General features: G+C 63.9%; 1 protein-coding gene across 1 annotated transcript in view; it reads left to right on the top strand.

The window, feature by feature from the left end:
* Nucleotides 1–18,323, top strand: part of CEP104 (centrosomal protein 104) — a 28,272-nt gene extending 9,949 nt beyond the window's left edge. Inside the window, exons 6-22 of the mRNA XM_090268493.1 lie at nucleotides 259–335; nucleotides 2,403–2,571; nucleotides 3,009–3,164; nucleotides 3,976–4,200; nucleotides 5,847–6,047; nucleotides 7,097–7,264; nucleotides 7,849–8,022; nucleotides 8,471–8,647; nucleotides 9,812–10,018; nucleotides 10,382–10,489; nucleotides 13,618–13,654; nucleotides 13,851–13,917; nucleotides 14,069–14,177; nucleotides 15,339–15,477; nucleotides 15,606–15,673; nucleotides 17,037–17,127; nucleotides 17,729–18,323. Of these exons, the coding sequence (XP_090124619.1) occupies nucleotides 259–335; nucleotides 2,403–2,571; nucleotides 3,009–3,164; nucleotides 3,976–4,200; nucleotides 5,847–6,047; nucleotides 7,097–7,264; nucleotides 7,849–8,022; nucleotides 8,471–8,647; nucleotides 9,812–10,018; nucleotides 10,382–10,489; nucleotides 13,618–13,654; nucleotides 13,851–13,917; nucleotides 14,069–14,177; nucleotides 15,339–15,477; nucleotides 15,606–15,673; nucleotides 17,037–17,127; nucleotides 17,729–17,844 (2,289 nt within the window). The 3' untranslated portion in view covers nucleotides 17,845–18,323. The remainder of the gene's footprint in view (nucleotides 1–258; nucleotides 336–2,402; nucleotides 2,572–3,008; nucleotides 3,165–3,975; nucleotides 4,201–5,846; nucleotides 6,048–7,096; nucleotides 7,265–7,848; nucleotides 8,023–8,470; nucleotides 8,648–9,811; nucleotides 10,019–10,381; nucleotides 10,490–13,617; nucleotides 13,655–13,850; nucleotides 13,918–14,068; nucleotides 14,178–15,338; nucleotides 15,478–15,605; nucleotides 15,674–17,036; nucleotides 17,128–17,728) is intronic.

Below are 18,323 nucleotides of genomic sequence, written 5' to 3'. Positions count from 1 at the left end.
GGGACCTGGCCCGCAGCCCAGGCCTGTGCCCTGACCGGGAATTGAACCAGCGACCTTTAGATTCGCAGGCCAGCGCTCCATCCGCTGAGCCACACCAGCCAGGGCTAAACTTTCTTTTACTCGAGAATTGTAGCTGTTCCTCCACGAGACCAGGGCCCAGGGCGCTTGGTGACACCTGTGCGTCAGACCGCCCTCGGCTGGGGCTCTGCTGCTCCTCTTTTCCCTCCGAGATACTAAGCACAGCCTGTTGCTCCCGAGGCCTCTAGAGAGAAGCTGATCGACCACTACCTGGGGCGCAGCGCAGAGGACCCAGCTCTGGAAGGCACCTGCTCAGGGTAAGAGCCCCGCCTGGCGGCGGGCGGCGTTCTCTAAGGAAGTGAGGGACGCAACGCCATGTCGATTGTATAAAAGTGCCGGGTTACCGACTCCTCTCCACGGCCGTCACACTCACAGCCGCGTGCTTGCTTGTACGCTGCCCCTTGTTGTAGCAGTAAACTCAGGAGGCCAGAGAGACAGGCGCCCAGGGGACCCTCGGCCCGTCCCTCTGCTCTGTCTCTGCTTCTGGGGCACCTTCAGCACCCCCGGCGCCTGTCTGCTGTCACTGCAGCAAGGAGACCCAGAAAGGGGCCATTCCAATGAGAGGAAACTCAGGACCACACCCAGCCCCTCTGACAGCAGCCTGCCAGCAGGGACGGGTCCCCACGTCAAGCCTGTGCGCAGCTCCTGGGGACAGTCGCGTTCACGGGCAGGGTCAGAGCTGTGACAGTCATCCACACTCAGGTCGGCCTCTTCTGTTGGCACACAGTGTGGGGCAGACTCCGGTCACTCACGAGCCACGGCTTCACCCAGGATGTGGACCCTGAGCCTCGCTCCCCGCAGGCCGGTCTTCATGAGGACCCCAGCCTGAGCGAGGGGGCGGGGGCCACCATCAGACAGGCACAAGGTGGCTTCTGTCACCCCCACAGCTCCTCAGTGTCTACCCCGGTACCCCGGCCAGTCCCCCAGCCCCAGCCCCGGCCCTCCCAGGGCGAGGACTAGAAAACCCGGGGTGGGGGGAGGGTTGGCGCTTGGGCAGGATCTCTCCAGCCCGCCAGTGTCCTCACTGCGACAGCCCCGCCTGCCCTGCTGAGCCCCAGCCAGGAGGACAGGGACAGCCAGCTTCACCCACTGGCTCTAGTGCCTCCGAGGAAAGTTCTTGGAGTAGCTTGGTTTCTGTTCACATCGGTTCTTTGCACGTGAGCCCAGCGGCGCATCCGGCAGCATTTGCCGGCCCTACCTCCTCCTGCAGCCTGTCGGAAGGCCCTGTGGGGGCTGCGGGTGCGTGGTGCTGGGCGTGGGCCCTCTGCCTGCCACGAGGGCACCTTCTGCAGGAGGCGGAGAGATGGGCGGCTCTGCACCTGTGCCATTGTCACCGTTGTCCCTCGCGGGCCGTGCAGCGTGGTCTTTGCTTTCACCTCTAGGACCTCAAGGCAGAGCGACGTAGACTTTAGAGTGTGGTCTGTGTTTGGGTAAAAGCAGCACAGTGGCCTTGTAGCCACAGCGTGTCACCGCTTCGTCATCCCTGGGGCCAGCTGACACTGTTCAGAGCTGCCAAGGGCCTGGGCTCCAGGAGAGGGAGGTGGGGGAGGAGGACACCGTCCGTGTGCTGTGGGAATTCATCACTATGCAGATTTACCAACCAACTTCTCATGCCAAGTAACATCTTAATTAAACTTGACCTGTCGGTAAAGACACCTGAGTCAAAGCTGGCGGCAGCGTGCTTCTGGTGGCCAACAGAGCAGACGAGAGATGTCGAAACCTGTCCTCTGCTCACGTTCTGCTGAGTCGTTAGACTGGCATTGCTGCCACAAACGTCAGACCAGACGGAAGAAGGGCGAGAGTGACAGTCAGCAGTGGGCTGGTGGGGAAACCAGAGGGACCGTGGGTTCCTGGGAGCCGGCTTCGGACCTCCGGTGGAGCCTGACGGCCGGTGGCGATATTGACGCTTTAGGCAGAAGCCCTGCAGCAGCGAGCCCATTGCTGATGTCCATCCGTCCGTCCCTGTGGTGCTGGTGTAAAGCCGATGCCTGGCTCCCTGGGCCTCCCAGGCTCACGGCTCAGGGCTGGGGCCTGGTCAGTGTGGGCTCCGGGTCGGTGTTCTCCCGGGCACTACCGACTCCCGGGCACTGCCCCGGCCCCTGGGCCTGAAGCAGAGCCCGGCACAGCGCTGCTGCGTAAGGGCCAGAGCGGAAGCTGTGTGGGCAGGCCGCCCCCGAGCTGCGTGTGCCCTGCAGCCACGCTGAGGCCTGAGGCAGGGAACCCCAGGAGCAGGTGCGGAGAGGGGACCTTTGCCCACCCGCGTTGTCAGCCCCGCAGCCTCCCGCGGATGAACACCAGTGCTCACAGGCTCGATTCTCCTGTAGGAAGTCGGACTGCATTTCCCCGCTGGATGACCTCGCGTTTGATATGTACCAAGACCCAGAGGTGGCGCAGATCATACGCAGGTTGGATGAAAGGAAACGGGAAGCCGTGCAGCAGGAACGCTACGACCTCGCGAAGACGCTGAAACAGGCCATCGCTGACCTGCAGAAGGTGTGCCTCCAAGAATGCTGCCCCCCCCCCCGCGCCCCGCGACAGTACCTGCGTCGTTATGTTAAAACGACGAGCGGTCACGCCCTTGTAGAACTCAGGTGCTCCAGTGACCTGAGCAAAACGGTCGTGGCCCGGTGAGCGCCTGCGTGAACCTGGTAGTGCGCGTGTGGCCCGCTGCAGACGTCACCGGGTGTAGGGTAGAAAAGCGTCACTGGGGTGAACGTGAACTCACGGCGTTTCTTAGACGCTGGTGCAGCCACAGGCAGCACGTGCTTTGCAGGCGGTGTGGTCCGTGCCTTCTGCTGCCCTGCGGCTCCCCCGTCGCCACAGGACACGCAACCGCTCAGCGCCCCGTGGGGCAGGCGTGACTGGAGCAGCTGTCTCTGCGCAGGAGGCGAGCTGAGCCGCGTGAGCAACCGCGGGCTGTTGTGCTGCAGGTCGGGGAGCGGCTGGGGCGGTACGAGGTGGAGAAGCGCTGTGCCGTGGAGAAGGAGGACTACGACCTGGCCAAGCACAAGAAGCGGCAGATGGAGCAGTACCGCAGCCAGGCGTACGCGCAGCTCGAGCTGCACAGCCTCGTGGACGCCGAGCTGGTAGGCGCACTTGGGCCGGCGGGGGGCGCGGGCACCCGGAGACAGCCTGCCATGCTGTCTGCAGCCCTGGCCTCTGTTCTGCAAACCCTACCGGCCTGTGCGGTGCCCGGGGACGCCCCTGCTGTGTGCCAGTCCCAGGCCGTTTCAGCCTTGCCGGGCTCTTGCAGGACTCCCAGCAGAGCAGGAGGGGTGAGGCAGGGCCAGGGACCTCGCGCACCAGTGTTTCCTCGTTCATGAGAATGAGTTGCCCTCAGCCCTGCCCCGCATGCCCGCAGGGAGCCGTGGGAGAGGCACCCGGGCCTGGACGGGCTGTGCACACAGTCCGCGGGCGGCGCTGCCCTGACCCCAGACCCCATGGGCAACAGTGTGCGCCCGCACCACAGAGCTGGGGGCCTGAGCCGAGCCGCAGACCGGAGCCACCCCGCCCTAGCTGTGCCTCAGTTTCCCCGTCACACTCCCCGGGGGCAGTGGAGGGCACTAAGGGGATCATGTCTCCAGCACTGACCACCACGCCCCATGCATAGCGCTTGTCACGATGACATGGCACACAGCACAGTGCTCGGGTCCAGCGCAGGTGGCTCGTCACAAGGTGTTCTCCCTGCTGCGGTGGCCCCCTTATGAGCGCACATGGTCACCCTGGGGCTCAGCGTATGTGTCACTGTGTGCTGTCTGCAGTGGCCACGCAGGCCAGTGAGCGATGCGGCGGGACGTGACCTCCTCCATGCAGGTGGCCACGATTTCTCCCTAAACGAGCGCTCCGTTGAGTCTGCGATGTAGTGACCTTGGGAAGGACATATCCCTTTTTCTCCAGATGCGGCGGCCTTTTGACTTGCCGCTGCAGCCCCTCGTGCGTTCCAGCAGTCCTCGCCACCTCCCCACGCTGCCACCGCCTCCACAAGAGGAGAGAATGACAGAAAACCGGCTTGCGGAACTGTTCCCTCCGGAAAAGCCCCCGGCGCATTCCCTGGACGTCTCTCCCCAGCACTGCCCTGGGGACCTCCCGCTGCCCGCCGCGCACCCTCGCCTCAAGACCCACGTAGGTAGCTCTGGTCGGTCGTGTGCGGGCTGTTCAGCAGACGTGCGTGAGGGCCTGCGTGGTGCTGGGTGCTGTCCCGGGACAGCGGGTCGTCAGGATACAAAACAGCCAACCCCGCCTGCCCTGCCTTCCGGGAGAGGCGGGTTCATGCTGAGGCCGGACGTGGTGACGGAAGCGAGCACACCCGGCCACCCCTCCCCAGGGGCTGGGCCGCCACCTGCTCTGCCCCGTCCCGGTCTGGGACACACAGCCTCCTTCAGGGCCTCTGCTGGTCTCCCCGCAAAGACGTGCAGACATCTGCTTAGGGGGCCGACGCAGGAAGAGGGAGGCCGCGTGCACACAGTGTCTTCGTGAGCCGGTGTCGCTCCTGCGCCTGTTGGGACGGCCTGGGCGGTGCTGACGGAGACCCCGGGGCGGCCAGGGTCAGCCGCCCTTGGTAACAGGAGCCTGAGGGCCCGTGGTCTGGGGTCAGGTGCTCCGCAGGGGCCTCAGAAGCCGGCTTTCTTCCTGCCCCTCGACTTTGGTCACATGGGCTCAGCCGCGGCCACCTGAGGGGAGAGCATGTCCTCCTTCTAATCAGAAATCCCCACCTTCCCCTGATGACGTTGGCCTCTGTCATGTGCCAGCCTCTGAAGCGATGACAGGGACCAGAGGAAACTGTGCAGTTGGCTGGTTCGGATCTCCCTCCTGGAGCTTCTGTTGGCCCCCGTGGCTGCATGGCTGTGGGCTCAGGGTGGGGGGTGGGGGGGGATGGCCGGTGGTCGGGCAGGGGGTGGTGCAGCCTCAGCCCTGGGGAGGTGGGAGGACCCAGCGCACGGCCCTGAGTGTCCCCGTTGTCCCCACGGGCCACGTCTTGTCCTAGCTTTGCCGTCAGTCAGGTCTGACCCCTTAGTTGAGCGGAGCTCTGTCCCCCCCTCAGTTGCTCTGTGGCGGTGTGTTCCGTCTCAGCGCCCGTGTTGGGTACTCCGCTCACCTGCGCGCTCTGGTAGCTCCAGAAGTAGCGAGTGCGGGGAGACGGTGCCCTGACCTGCCCGGGGCCCCTGCAATGCCTGCCTCAGGGGGGGCCCCAGGGACCAGGCTTCCCTTCGGTCGCCGCTTCGTGACCTGAACATCATCCTCACATTTCCTTGTCTGTGTGGCTCTGTCATCAGCCGGGAGGATGGGTCCCTCCTGCCCGTGGCTCCCCGTGGGCCACCAGACTGGAGCCGGGTGGGGCTGGGGGCTCAGGCGGCGTCTAGGGTCGGAGAGACGGCCGCCTCTGCAGAGCAGGGCTGCTGGGGAGCTGTGTGCGCTGCTGGGCAATGAGCATGTTTGAAATCCGGCCTGACACGCGTGTCTAAGCCATAAACTGAGAAAACAGCAGAGGTCTTGCCAGAGAACACGTACCAGCTCTTACTTCAGTAGCGTGCTCGGCCACTGAGCTGGGAACGCAGGCGGGGAGCAGCAGCTGGGCTGCCTCTCGGCCGCTGCTTTCTGAGGCTGCGACAGGTGTCCCGCCCTCCTGCTGTCACCGCATCCCGCTGCGGCAAAGTCCCTCTAACCTGATGGCAGCAGCAGACACCTCATTCAGGGCGGGGAGCCGCAGGGGAGCGTGGTTTCGGGGGCGGGGGATCCGCACGCAGCTCGCAGCCCCTCCTCCCCTGCAGCTCCAGCCGCTGCCCTACGACGAGCGGCCCCTTCCTGCCGTCTGCAAGCTGCCGGGAGCGGCGGCCGCTGGGGAGCCAGACCGGAGTGACGGGGACATCGGCGAGGCGCCTGGAGCAGGAGCGTTGGGCGAGCCGGAGCCCCTGACGGAGAAGGCCCTGAGGGAAGCCAGCTCCGCCATCGACGTGCTGGGGGAGACCTTGGTAAAGGGACAACGTCACAGCTGTGCGCGTGTGTGCACGTGTGTGTGTGTGTCACGGCCGCTGCTCTGGCTCCGGCTCCCGCAACCCCATGACTGAGCGGTGGCCCAGGGCCCTGTCCTCTCGGCCCTGCCCAGTGCCAGCAGTCTCCTGCCTGTGGCCTTGTCATGGGCGCCGTCCGGCTCATATTTGGGGTCCCCCTTTTCCTGCTGCCTTCTCTCTTTTCCCAGCATTACCATCTTTTTCAAAGGACCTGATCTTCTCACGATGCGCCCAAAGTAGGGCAGCTTCAGCTTTGTCTTTCTGTCCCCAGCGATGCTCCAGGCTTCACTGGCTGCAGGACCCGCTTGTCTGTCCGTCTTGGGTCCAAGGTCTCCTCAGAGCCCCCCCCAACCCGACGTTTCCCATGAGTCCCTTGTGTCCCTAGCAGTCCCACATCCGTGCACAGTAACTGCGATCTGAGGGTGGGAAGGTCTCAGCCTCCATCTCTACTGGGTGCACCCGTAGGGCAAGCCTGCAACAGGCTCTGGGTGCCCTGTCCCCATTCCTCCGTGGCTGGGAGGGAGGGGCCGAGGGGAAGAGCCCCTGTGTGTGATGGTGGCTTTCCGTGGTCCTCATGATCCAACTGGAAAGTCTTCTGCGCGTTACTCACTCTGTGAAACAGAGGCTCGAGTTGAAGATTTCACGAGTGAGTGTTTGTTTAAGACTCTGTCTTCCTGGTGTTGACGGAGCTGCCCCTGTGAACACCAGCTAATTCCAGGGGCAACGATGGTAAAACGGCAGGAGACGGAAGCTTCTCCATCTCAGGGAGCCCAGGGCAGGGCCCCAGCCCCCGGCCCCACCTCGAGCCCTGCCCCCAGCCCCCAACCCCCAGCCCCGCAGCAGTTTAACACAGTCTCAGAGTTGCAGGTTAGACAGGTGATTCCTCCAAGTGCGCGTGCCTATTCTGTAGAGGTGCTGGCATTGGGAAACCTTCTTCCACGGGGGCACAGTGCTCGGGGTGGCGGTGACGTCGCTGACCACCACGGAGTAAGCGGGACTCCGGTCTGCAGGTGGCCGGGGCCTATTCCAAGTCGTGGTCACACCGGGAAGACGCGCTGCTCACCCTGTACCAGCAGCTGGCGGGCACGCCGGTGGGAACCCCGAAGGAAGACCTCAAGAGGACGCTGCGGGCGGCTGTCTTCCTCGTCAGAAGAGCCATCCGAGACCTCGTGACCCCGGTTAGTCCCCCGCCTGCAGTGCCCGGGGTCCCGGTGCGACCCGTGACGCTCCCTGGGAGCCAGAGGGCTGGGAGGCCGCCTGGGCACCGGAGTCGTGGTCGGATCCCTGTGCACTGTCCTGGGAGTTAAGGCCAAGGGTCCGGACACCTGTCTGCTCGGTGCCTCTCGCTGGCCCTGCACAGCCTCCGCCTCTTCATGCTCTTCAGAGCCAGGCTCAGGGCGCGAGGCCTGTTGGCCGTGACTCCCGCCCACACGTCCACTCACGTCCGTCCTTCTCGTGGGGCCTGAGGCGCCCGGAGTCACTGGAGTCTCCTGCGCCGGGGCAGGGCTGCGGGGTGAGCGCCCCCTCTGGTGCCCGGTGGGTGCCTGCAGAGGCGGGGCCTGTCGGGAGCACGTGCCAGGGACCTGGGCGCGTCTTCCACCCCGAGGAACCGCCCTTCGAGCTCGGGGCTGCGTTGGCTGCTCTGGGCCCCGCGGGCAGCACGTGGTCGTCGGTGGGAGCTTCGTTATGGCCAGCGCAGGCCCCGCGCTCGCGTGTGGCAGCTGCAGTCGGGGCAGCCCGTCTGTCCTCGTCGCTCCCCTAGGTGTTCCAGGCCTCGCTGAGGCTGCTGAAGATGATGATTACGCAGTACATCCCTAAGCACAGGCTGAGCAGACTGGAGACGTCTCACTGTGTGGAAAGGACCATCCCCGTGCTGCTCACGAGAACTGGGGACTCCTCGGCTCGGCTCCGGGTGGTGGCTTCAAATTTCATTCAGGTAGGAGGTCCCGGTCGGGCGGCTGCAGGCGCCGCAGGGCTGGGTCCGCCAGGGGCGCCCACTCCTCCGCGGGCCTGTTCCGGGCTCGCCTAGGGCTCTGAAAGCCTCGTTTTGTCTTAGACGTGAACTTGGATTCAAAGGCAGGTTGCTTTCCCAGTGGTTAGAAAACCGCTTCCTTGAGGTTGGGGAACCTGAGTCCTCAGTCCTGTTTCTTCTGGTGCTTCCGTGACCCTCTTGGGGATCACAGCTTTGTTTTTGTACGTTTTTACTGGTTGCTTCGTCTTCAATAGAAATGTGCACTTAGGGACCAGAGATTTTACTCCCATTTGTCACTGTGACCTTTATGCCCGACTTTTCCCTTCAGTATTGACTTGGAGGGGCGTGTAAGTTGTGCTGAGCTGCTGCTGGCATTTTCCCATGCACGCGGCTGAAGGGTGCTGGTTTTCAGGAAATGGCCCTGTTCAAGGAGGTGAAGTCTCTGCAGATGATCCCGTCGTACCTGGTGCAGCCGCTCAGAGCCAACGCCTCGGCGCACCTGGCCATGAGTCAGATGGGCCTCCTGGCCCGGCTGCTGCGCGACCTGGGCACCGACAGCGCGGGCTTCAGCGTGGACAGCGTGATGAAGGTGAGCGCGCCGCAGAGCCCACCGGAGCCGGCGCTGGGCGGCAGGGACCGGCCGTGGTGGAGCCCCAGAAGGGGCGGGAACCACCCGCAGGATGCCCGAGCCCTGCAGCACCGAGGGCAGACGTGTGGGGCTCTCAGGCCTGCGTGGGCCCGGCCAGTGTGATTCCTAAGTGTGCCACCATGGTCCCCTTCGCCTGGCGAACACAGAGGACCCGGGTCCCAGGGCTTGAGGCTGCGGGGACGCCACCTTGCGCCTGGTGGACTGACCGCACTCTCAGGCGGGACACGCAGGGCAGAGAGGATGGAGGGCGAGGACAGGTGGGCAGACGCAGCGGGGGCGGGACAGGCCCGAGGAGTCGTCAGACCGGGCTGCAAGGGTGGCCGGAGGCGGCAGCCTCGGTGGGGTCGGAGGTCAGTGCTCCTGGAGGTGTGACAGGCCTTGGGGAGTGAGGAAGCCCAGGAGCAGAGAGGCCGGAGCCCAGAGGCCCCTTCCCATGCGTGGTGACCGTCTGAGATGGCACACAGACACTGGGACACGTCTGTGGGATGGAGTGCCACGGAGCCGTTAAAATGAACAAAATGGGTCGTGACAGAGATTGAAAATGTCCCATCGAGGACAGAAGGACATTCTGGACTGATAAGCATGGCGTGTGCACACTGCGTGATAAAGACGGGGCGGCGGGGCGTGGGGGCATGCTGGCCAGCTCCAGGAGAGCCCCCCACCCCCGCCTCCTGCTGCTCTGACAGACGTGGGGGTCAGCGGGGCGGCCAGTGTTTTGTTGCTAAAAACAGAAAGAACCAAAACAAAAGTGGCAGGTTGTGACGCTGGTTAATGCAGATGGTCGACGCCGGAGTTGATTCCATTTCCTCCTTGTGTTTAAATAGTTCCTAACACTTAAGTGTGTGGGAGGATAGAGCCTGAAATGATCACGGGTACAGTGCGCGGGAAAAGGCAAAGCACACCCTCTGTATCCCACCTGGCTTCACCCATGGGTGCACGTAAGGGCATCGGAGTGAGCAGGACTCTGCGTCCCAATAGCTGGAAGTCTGGGGATGCTCTTTAGTTTCCGAATTTGCATAACGTACCTGTTTCTTTTATGCTGGAAAGAATCACTGTTATTTCAAGAATCAGTAACAGCAGGCTTCCTTCCCCCGCTGTGTGCAGTTCGCAGTGCGCGCCCTGGAGCACCGGGTGTACGAGGTCCGGGAGGCGGCAGTCCGAGTGCTCCTGGACATGTACAGGGAGCACGGGGCTCCCATCCTGGAGTACCTCCCTCCGGACGACAGCACCACGCGCAAGAACGTTCTCTACAAAACCATTTTTGAGGGATTCGCTAAAATAGACGGCAGACCTACGGAAGCTGAAATCAGGGTATGTTCACACTCATGAAATCACAGTCTGGTCCTGTGCTGACGAAGTGGTCTGACCGCTGTGCCAGGAGAGAGCAGGCCGAGGTCATCGGGCCCTGGGCTCAGAGCCTGGCGTGTCCCCTGTGCCTGCCACACTCTGGGTTCCCACCTGAGTACAGGTGATAGCAGGAGGATGTTTTCAGTCTTATTTGTCAGAACACATTTCTTAAATTAATCTTGGGGCTTACATTTAACCCTCATTATACGATTAGTCTTAGTGACTATTATAATGCGTAAGAAACACAATTTATTTGTATAATTTGTTTTCCAATTTCTGAGACTACCTTCAAAAGTTATTCTAATGGAAAGATAATTTTCATACCAGGCACAGAAAAAAGCTGCTACAGAAGAAGCAGAAAAGCAAAAGAAAGAAGAAATTCAAGTTTTACAAGAGCAGTTGGCAGCGCTGAAAGAAATGCAGGCTGAAGTCCAGGTGGGCTAGGTGCAGGTGGGGCCAGGTGGGCAGGGTCACGTGGGGCCCAAGTCCAGGTGGGCCGGGTTCAGGTGGGGCCCGAGTCCAGGTGGGCCGGGTTCACGTGGAGCCTGAGTCCAGGTGGGCCGGGTTCACGTGGGGCCTGCATCCAGGTGGGCCGGGTTCAGGTGGGGCCCGAGTCCAGGTGGGCCGGGTTCACGTGGAGCCCGAGTCCAGGTGGGCCGGGTTCACGTGGGGCCTGCATCCAGGTGGGCCGGGTTCAGGTGGGGCCCGAGTCCAGGTGGGCCGGGTTCAGGTGGGGCCCGAGTCCAGGTGGGCCGGGTTCACGTGGGGCCTGCATCCAGGTGGGCCGGGTTCAGGTGGGGCCCGAGTCCAGGTGGGCCGGGTTCAGGTGGGGCCCGAGTCCAGGTGGGCCGGGTTCACGTGGGGCCCAAGTCCAGGTGGGCCGGGTTCACGTGGGGCCTGCATCCAGGTGGGCCGGGTTCACGTGGGGCCCAAGTCCAGGTGGGCCGCGTTCAGGTGGGGCCTGCATCCAGGTGGGCCACTTTCATGGGGGGCCAGGGGCCACGTTGATGTGGGACCACCCTGGGGTTTGGGTTGGACTCCTGTGACCATGCGGTTCAGTGTGTGGACGCCTGGCACGGTGTGTTCTGTTTTCACAGCAATATGCACAGAGTTACCTTTCTTGTCCATCTTTACGTGGAAGGAACCCCCCTTGTCTGCCTGCTCTTGCGTTCCGGGGGGTGGGCTGAGCTGCCGTGAGCGCTGAGAGCAGACTCCGGGTGCGGGGGTGACAGGCGGGTGGAGGGCCCACAGCGGCAGGAGGCACATGCGTGCTGGGGCCGAGCTGCCCGGCTCCCGGGACTAAAAGTAGCTTCCTCCCACTGACGTCCGTGAGTCAGCTCCCCAAGGAGGAAGAAAATTTCCTTTAAGGAGAAAGGAAGCGGGAGTGCGCGGCGCTGCGAGGCAGTCTGCCAAGCCTGGAGGCGCCGCCGCGCTGTGCGCCTGTATGGCCACGAGGGGGCGAAGGACAAGAACGAAAACCTGACTGAGGACGCGTAAGGGCCGAGTCACATAACACATCCGCTAGGTGCTGCAGTGGCGGGGTGACTGAGGCGAGGGGGACGCGCCCCTTCGGGGATGGGAACAGGAGGGAGACCTGGGACAGTGGGGACAGTGGGTCCACCCACGCCGTAAATTTCAGGACAGTGAGGCTTTCAGGGGCTGACAGGTCTCCCAGCAGGCCCGGTGGGTGCTAGTCATTGTCCCTAACCGTCTACGAGTGAAGAAGCAAACTCGGGAAACGAAGGGACTCACCCCAGCTCATGAGCTGGCCAGGGCTCACCTCTGCTGCCGAAGCCCTTCCTCGCTCCCGCTGAGCAGAGCCGCCCGGCCTCGGGGACCCTGTGTCCCCACAGAGGTCCCTGGTGACAGCCCCAGGCCCTCACCCACACCGTCCTCAGGCCCGAGCCCCGCCTCCCATGCTTCCGTGCGCTGAGCACCTGCTCCGGCCAGCACCGTCCTGCGCGCAGGGTGGCTGCCCCCCTGCCAGCGGGATGGTGAGCACGGGTAGCGCCTGGGCACTGCCTGCTGTCCCCGCGTGGTCCTTGCAGGCATCACACGGAGGAGGACGGTTTTGTTTTTCATTGTGGTGAGACAGACGTAGCATAAAACCTACCGCAAGTGCGCAGTCCTGTGCTGTTAAAATTCACGCCCTTGTCATGCAGCCATCACGACGTGCATCTCCAAAGCCGCTCAGGCGATGGCATTTTCACATTGTATGCTCCGGGGTTTTAGAAAAAGGGATTTAAAAATGACCATTTTTCTCAGCTGTTCAAGATACAGAGAAGGTAATCTTTAGAACTAAAATGCAACTTCTGTCTCCCTACGAAATAAATCCATCTCATTAAGAGGAGAGCTGCCGTCCCTGCTCCCCCATGAAACTCAAAGTCCCAGGAGCCCCTCAGCCCCCAGCCACCCTGGTCAGTCACCCGGGCGGGGCCCGCTTAGCACGTGCTCAGCTTTTGCAGAGACTATGGCCAAGTGGCAGGGGTTTGAGGGTAGAGACAGCAGGAGCCAGGGAGGCTGCCGAGCTGCAGCAGGAAGGCAGAGCCCCCAGGGCCACCTGTCCAGCCACGTCCGTGGCAGCACAGCCCGTCAGCCAGCTGGTGCAACTGCTGCTGGTGGCTGAGCTCTTCTGTGCGACACACCTGTGTTCTAGGCACAGCTGCGCGTGGGAGGGCAGGAGGCTGGAGCCCGCCTTGCCGTGCAGGACTGTGACACCAGAATTGTTTACGCAGCCACAAGTGATTGTGTGCCGGGCACTGGGGACACACCAGTGATCAGACGGGAATCGCCGTCCTCGCTGACCTTCACCACTCACAGTAACAAGGAGGCAATGTGACAGGGTGGCGCGCGCCCAGGAGGATACGAAATCAGCTGGCACGCTTGCCAGGGCCTGGGGGGCATGGGGCAGGAGGGGCAGCAGGAGCGAAGGGTGACAGGGCCTGAGGGGCATGTGGTGTGTCTGAGGGAGGCTCCGTGGGCCAGGGTGCAGAGAGAAGCCCCGCCTGCCGGAGTCTGAGGCTGCGGGACTGGGCAGCGGAGGACGCTGGCGCCACACCAGAGCCCACTGGGGACAGGCGTTGGGATCAGGGGCGCCGTCTGGTGAAGCAGGGCTGACGGTGGCCTAGAGACCTGCAGAGAGACACTGAGTGAGCAGCAGCCAGGCTGCAGGTTCGCGCGGGGCTCCTGGCACAGAGGCAGCTCTGAGCTTGCAGCAGGGAGGGAGCGCGCTGGGGCCAGAGCGCAGAGGCGGCAGCTGCCCGGAGCCAGGGAGAAGGCTGCAGAGTTGTGCTGCCTGGAGCCCAGGGAGGGTGGGCACTGGCCGTGGCCGAGCGGCTCAGAGGGTGGGGTCCTTGACCAAGAGGGCCACTGTGGGGTCCTGGACAAGTGCCAGGAGCGGGGAGCCTGCAGGCACTTAGCGCCGATGCCCCCCAGAGGGACGCTCTTTCTTGGTCGTAGGGAACTCGGGAGGCGCCCTCAGAGCGCCTGCGGGTCAGACTGTGCTCGGGCTAGGCTCACCCTCTGCAGCCACATGGCCTGACCTTTCTCGTTCTGTGTCTTAGGAGAAAGAAAGCGAGGCTGCGAAGGCGGAGACCCCAGGTACGTGAAGGGCACCCCGAGAGTGCGCGCAAAACACTTCTGCTCATTGGCCGGTGTTGCTCACCTGCTGCACTGCAGACCTGAGGGCAGATTGTAAACACTTCCCCCTTCCTTAGAAAAGACAGCTGGTTATTAAAACGTGGCAGTGGGTTTTCACTGGAAGTTATTCAAGTTGCTTTCTCTTTAATGTGCGCAGACGCCCACGGAAGCGGAGCCGCACCAGTCAGTGCTCCCGAAGTTCCCGAGAGTCACTACCTAGATAAGTGAGTAGACGTGTCCTCGCCCTGATGTGATGATGGGGACAGACCTGTGAAACTGTGGCGGCCGGGCCGCGGCCTCCCGGGCCAGCTGCGCGCTCAGGCGGCCGGCCCCCCAGGGCAGCCGTGCGTCACGCCCTGGGTCCTGCCGTTCCAGCCTGTGCATCTTCTGCGGGGAGAGGAGCGAGGCGTTCACGGCGGAGGGCCTGGACCTACACTACTGGAAGCACTGCCTCATGCTGACGCGATGTGACCACTGCGGACAGGTCAGGCGCTGGCCTGGGCGCGGGCTGCTGGGGCCCCGGGCCTCCGCGCTTTCAGGGGGGAGGTGGTGGGAGCAGGGACGGACGGGCCGTCACCCCGTCCCTTCAGGGCTGATTGCTCCTGCGTCCTTATTGAAGTGTCCCCCTCTGTCAGCGCGCTCACATCACCAGTGTCACGGCTCCAAGAGCCATCGCAGAACAGACACCTGTGTGTCTGCCACCCAGGCCAAGTAGCCCTTGAAGTCCAAAGTCACGCGGGCTTGATTTCTGACACGCGTTAGTGTTTCTTGAGTTTTGTGTAAATGGAACCATACGCTGTGGAATTGTTTTGTGTCATTTGGTTTCTTGCTTTATGACGGTTTATCCCTCCACACCCCTGTTCTGGGGACGCGGGTCGTGTGCAGTTGCAGACTGGATGACGCTGCTCCCGACTCTGTCGCACACGTGTGCCGGGTGTGGGACACAGCCATGGCTGCACGCCGAGGCGTGGAACTGCCGGGCGAGCCGTGCTGGGCTGCGGCGCACGCACACCCGTGCTGTGAGGGTCACCAGGGTGTGGGGCTGTCCTCACCGGCCATCAGAGCAGCAGTGCTCAGGGCCACCGCGTCAGGTCTGGGACGCATGTCCCTGGCGGTGGGGGGCTGGGCTCCCGTCCAGCTACCTGGGGGCCGCCTGGTTGCCTCTTCCGTGAGGCACCCCCCTGGCCTCTTGCCCATTTTTAAGTCGGTGGCTGATCTTTTACGGATTTGTCGCCACTTTTTATATCCCTGCTGGGAGCCTTGCTGGGCCCCGTCCGCCCCCCTGTGTGTCTGGTGAGCAGAGCTTTCCGTCTGCACGCTGCCCGCCTCGCCATCTCTTCCCTGATCGCGCTCTCCGCGTTCTGTTTGAGCAATGTCCCCCACCCCGCCGTGGCCCCTTCTCTGAGGCAGGGGCCTTAGCCTGCCTAGCTCTGGGGACACTAGGAAGGACGTGGGGTCTTTGGTGAAGTAAGTAAGTGACCCCAGGAGCTTGAGGAGTAGGGGAGGTACCAGAGGGAGCAGACGTGCGTGTCGGCCCTCACCCTGAATGACAGGGACCAAGACAGGGACGGGCACGGGCACAGGGACAGGTGCGCAGACGGTGCCGGGGTCCCAGCAGCCTGCCTTGTGCTGTGTTTGGCGCCAGGTGGTGGAGGTGTCCAGCCTGACGGAGCACCTGCTGACCGAGTGCGACAAGAAGGACGCGTTTGGAAAGTGCTGCCGCTGCAGCGAGGCCATTCTGAAGGCAGAGCTGCCCAGGCACGTCCAGATGAAGGACTGTCACCGTGAGTGCCGCCCCGGGGGGGCCGCGCTGCTGCAGGGGCAGACGGGCCAAGGGCCCGCGGGCATCACTGGGCCCCTCGCCCCGGCTCCATGCGGGCAGCTCAGCCTCGTCTCGCTGACACCCTTTCAGCTGCCAAACCGGAGAATCTGGCCAGCCGGTGCCCTCTGTGCCACGAGAACTTCGAGCCTGGAGAGGAGGTGAGCGCCTGGGTGACGGGGTCCCACAGTGCTCCTTTGCTGCCAGCCTGCGTGTCCCCCCACAGCACGCGTGGCGGTCGTGGCTGGGAGGAGCCGCGGCCCTCTGTGACAGGCGCAGCGGGAATCCGTTTTTCCACTCTGCTTTCTTCCGCATGGTGGGCCGGACCCCGCAGCACTCGGGTCCCTTTGATGAATGAAAGAGCCCAGGCCCGTTTGGGAGGCCTCCTTCCTGTCGGGTCCATGCTCTCCTCCCCCCCTCCCCCCCGTGTGACCAAGGTGTGGCGCAGGGCCTTCCATCCCCCCTCCTCCTGCCCAACCCCACGCCTGCTCCTCTGGGGTTGGGGGTTTGGCGGGGCGGGGAGGGGGTCTGGAGGGCATCAGGGCTGCCCTCTGTGTGTCTGGCAGCGGATGCAGGACCTTCTTCTGGCTCAGCGTCGTCCTCTCCACCCCGGTCAGCCACCCCCCCACCTCACCCCCTGCTGCTCAGCTCTCCTGTCCCAGCCTCAGGACAGGGTGCCAGCAGGACTGGGGACCAGCCCTGCCCACAGCTTCCTCGTAACCACAGGAAGCGCGCAGACCCAGCGGGGCCAGGCTGCCCCAGCCGCTCTGTCTGCCCTTTGCCTCCCCTGTGTCTGGGCTCATCCTCTCAGGAAACGGCCAATGCGTGACAGAGGACACAGCAGAGCAAAGGACCGCGGGCCCCCCACGTCCCATCACACCTCCTGAACACGGGGCACCCCCACCCTGCGCTCCCTCCCAGACAGCACATCACCTCGTGTGCGTGGGCCGTGGCCTCGGGGGTGGGAGCGTGTGCTCCCCGCACTCAGAGACGGGCTGCGTGTCCCACCGCCTTGTGCTCTCTCCTCCCACGTTCCCCCGGTGACACAGAGCCACATGGCCATTCTGCTCTCACTGCCACCAACTCAGAACACACTTGGGTTCATTTGTTTCCTTTCCTGCCCAACGCTCGGTGCTCTGTAAAGTGAAGTTCCCTAGTGAGGGGCAGTGCAGGGCTGGTCCCAGCACCGCGGAAGGAGGCGGCCTCAGGGACCATGCAGCACCGCTGTCCCTGCTCTGCGCACCAGCCCGCGTGCTCCCCTGTGGGCTCCGAGCGTCCTCCTGGGGCTGGCAGGCCTAGGACTGAGTCCCTGGGGCCGCCCTCGGCTCCTAGAGGCCACCGCAGTCCCCACCCGCCATGTGCTCCTGGAACTGTATTACCCTGTGACCCCCGTGCACAGCCTCGTGTGAGCAGCCCCTGCTGTGCCCAAGGGGACGACAGCCACGGCGCAGTCTGTGGGGAGGGCCGTGGGGGGCCCAGTCTGGGGCCGCGGGGAGGCTGACCCGCCGCCGCCTCCCGTTGCAGGCGTGGAAGGCCCACCTGACGGGCCCCGCGGGCTGCAGGATGAACCTGCGCCGGACGCACGTGCTGCACCAGGCCCCGCCTCCGCCGCAGGGTGAGGACTCCGGGGGGCGGGCCCCCCACGGCCACCAGCTGGTGCACCTGGGCCCCAAGCAGTGACTCGTGGCAGACTTCGGGTGCTGTATGAGAAAAGGGTAGTTTCCATACGGAAACTTCTGACCAGGGGGCCCAGTGGGCCCTGCTTCCGCGTCTGAGAAAGGCAAGGGCCGTGAGCAGAGGGCGGGCCCCGGAACAGCGGGGGCTGCAGCCCAAGGTCCCCCAGCCAGGCAACAGTGGGCTGCTCATTCTCTCCGTTTCTGGAGCAAACCTTTGACGCTAAGAGCAGGTAAACGGTTCGGGTCTCTTCCCTCTGAGCCTTAGCTGGCCCTTCTCTGAGCTCCTGGTTCTTCCTCTCCCACCGTCACGTGTGTCTGCAGCTGCCACCTGAGGGCTGGGTGACCGCTGTCCACTGCCGCCCCCGCCCCGCCGGCTGACTCCTGCAGACAAGGGTCGTGCTCGGCAGGCCCCACCCCCACCCACCCCCCGTCTGCTGATGCCTGGCCACCAACCCTGTCACCCTGGCCCTGCGCGCCGATCCGTGTGTCTGTCTCCCTCCTAAAGCGGTGCCTGTGCTCTGTGTCCGTGTGCCCCCCCAGGTAGAGGCCCGGCCGCAGCCAAGGCCCGGAGCTCGGGGCCAAAGGCTGGAAGCAAGATCCCCACCCCAAAGGGGGGCCTGAGTAAAAGCTCCGGCAGGACCCTCACGAAGCGATGACGTGACAGACCTCCGTGGCCTTGGTCTCCATGAGGACTGAGCAGCGTCCCCCGTGAACAGTTCTCCTAGAAGCCATCTTCAGTGGGCGGCCCGTGCTCTGCCCTGCTGTCGCCCACCTGGCACCGCATGGGGCTGACCAGGGAAGCGGCCTCCCGAGTTGGGGCCTGACCTCCGTGTTACAAGCTGCCAGCTCTCTGACGTCCTCAGCCTGGGAAGCCATCGGGAGCGACATGCTGCCGGGAGGGCGCCCGACACCAGAAGCTCACCGGAAGCAGGTGCCGGTGGTTGGACTGGCGTGTGCGGGTGTGCCCGATGTCCATGCAGACTGCACTGTAAGCCATTGCGCTCGGCCACCTCCCGCGGGGGAAGGTCCGGCAGGGTGACGGGACGGGAGCGAGCGTGAGCTCGGGCTTCTCCCCGGCAGTGTGTGCACAGCCTCTGTCTTCCTCAGTAGCGAGAAATAAAGGTTACAAAGAAAA

This window comes from Furipterus horrens, unplaced genomic scaffold, assembly GCF_987537825.1.
Source record: "Furipterus horrens unplaced genomic scaffold, mFurHor1.1.pri manual_scaffold_3, whole genome shotgun sequence".
In the NCBI taxonomy this organism is placed as follows: domain Eukaryota; kingdom Metazoa; phylum Chordata; class Mammalia; order Chiroptera; family Furipteridae; genus Furipterus; species Furipterus horrens.
The sequence above is the reverse complement of the archived record's forward strand: the minus strand, read 5'-3'. Positions and strand labels throughout refer to the sequence as shown.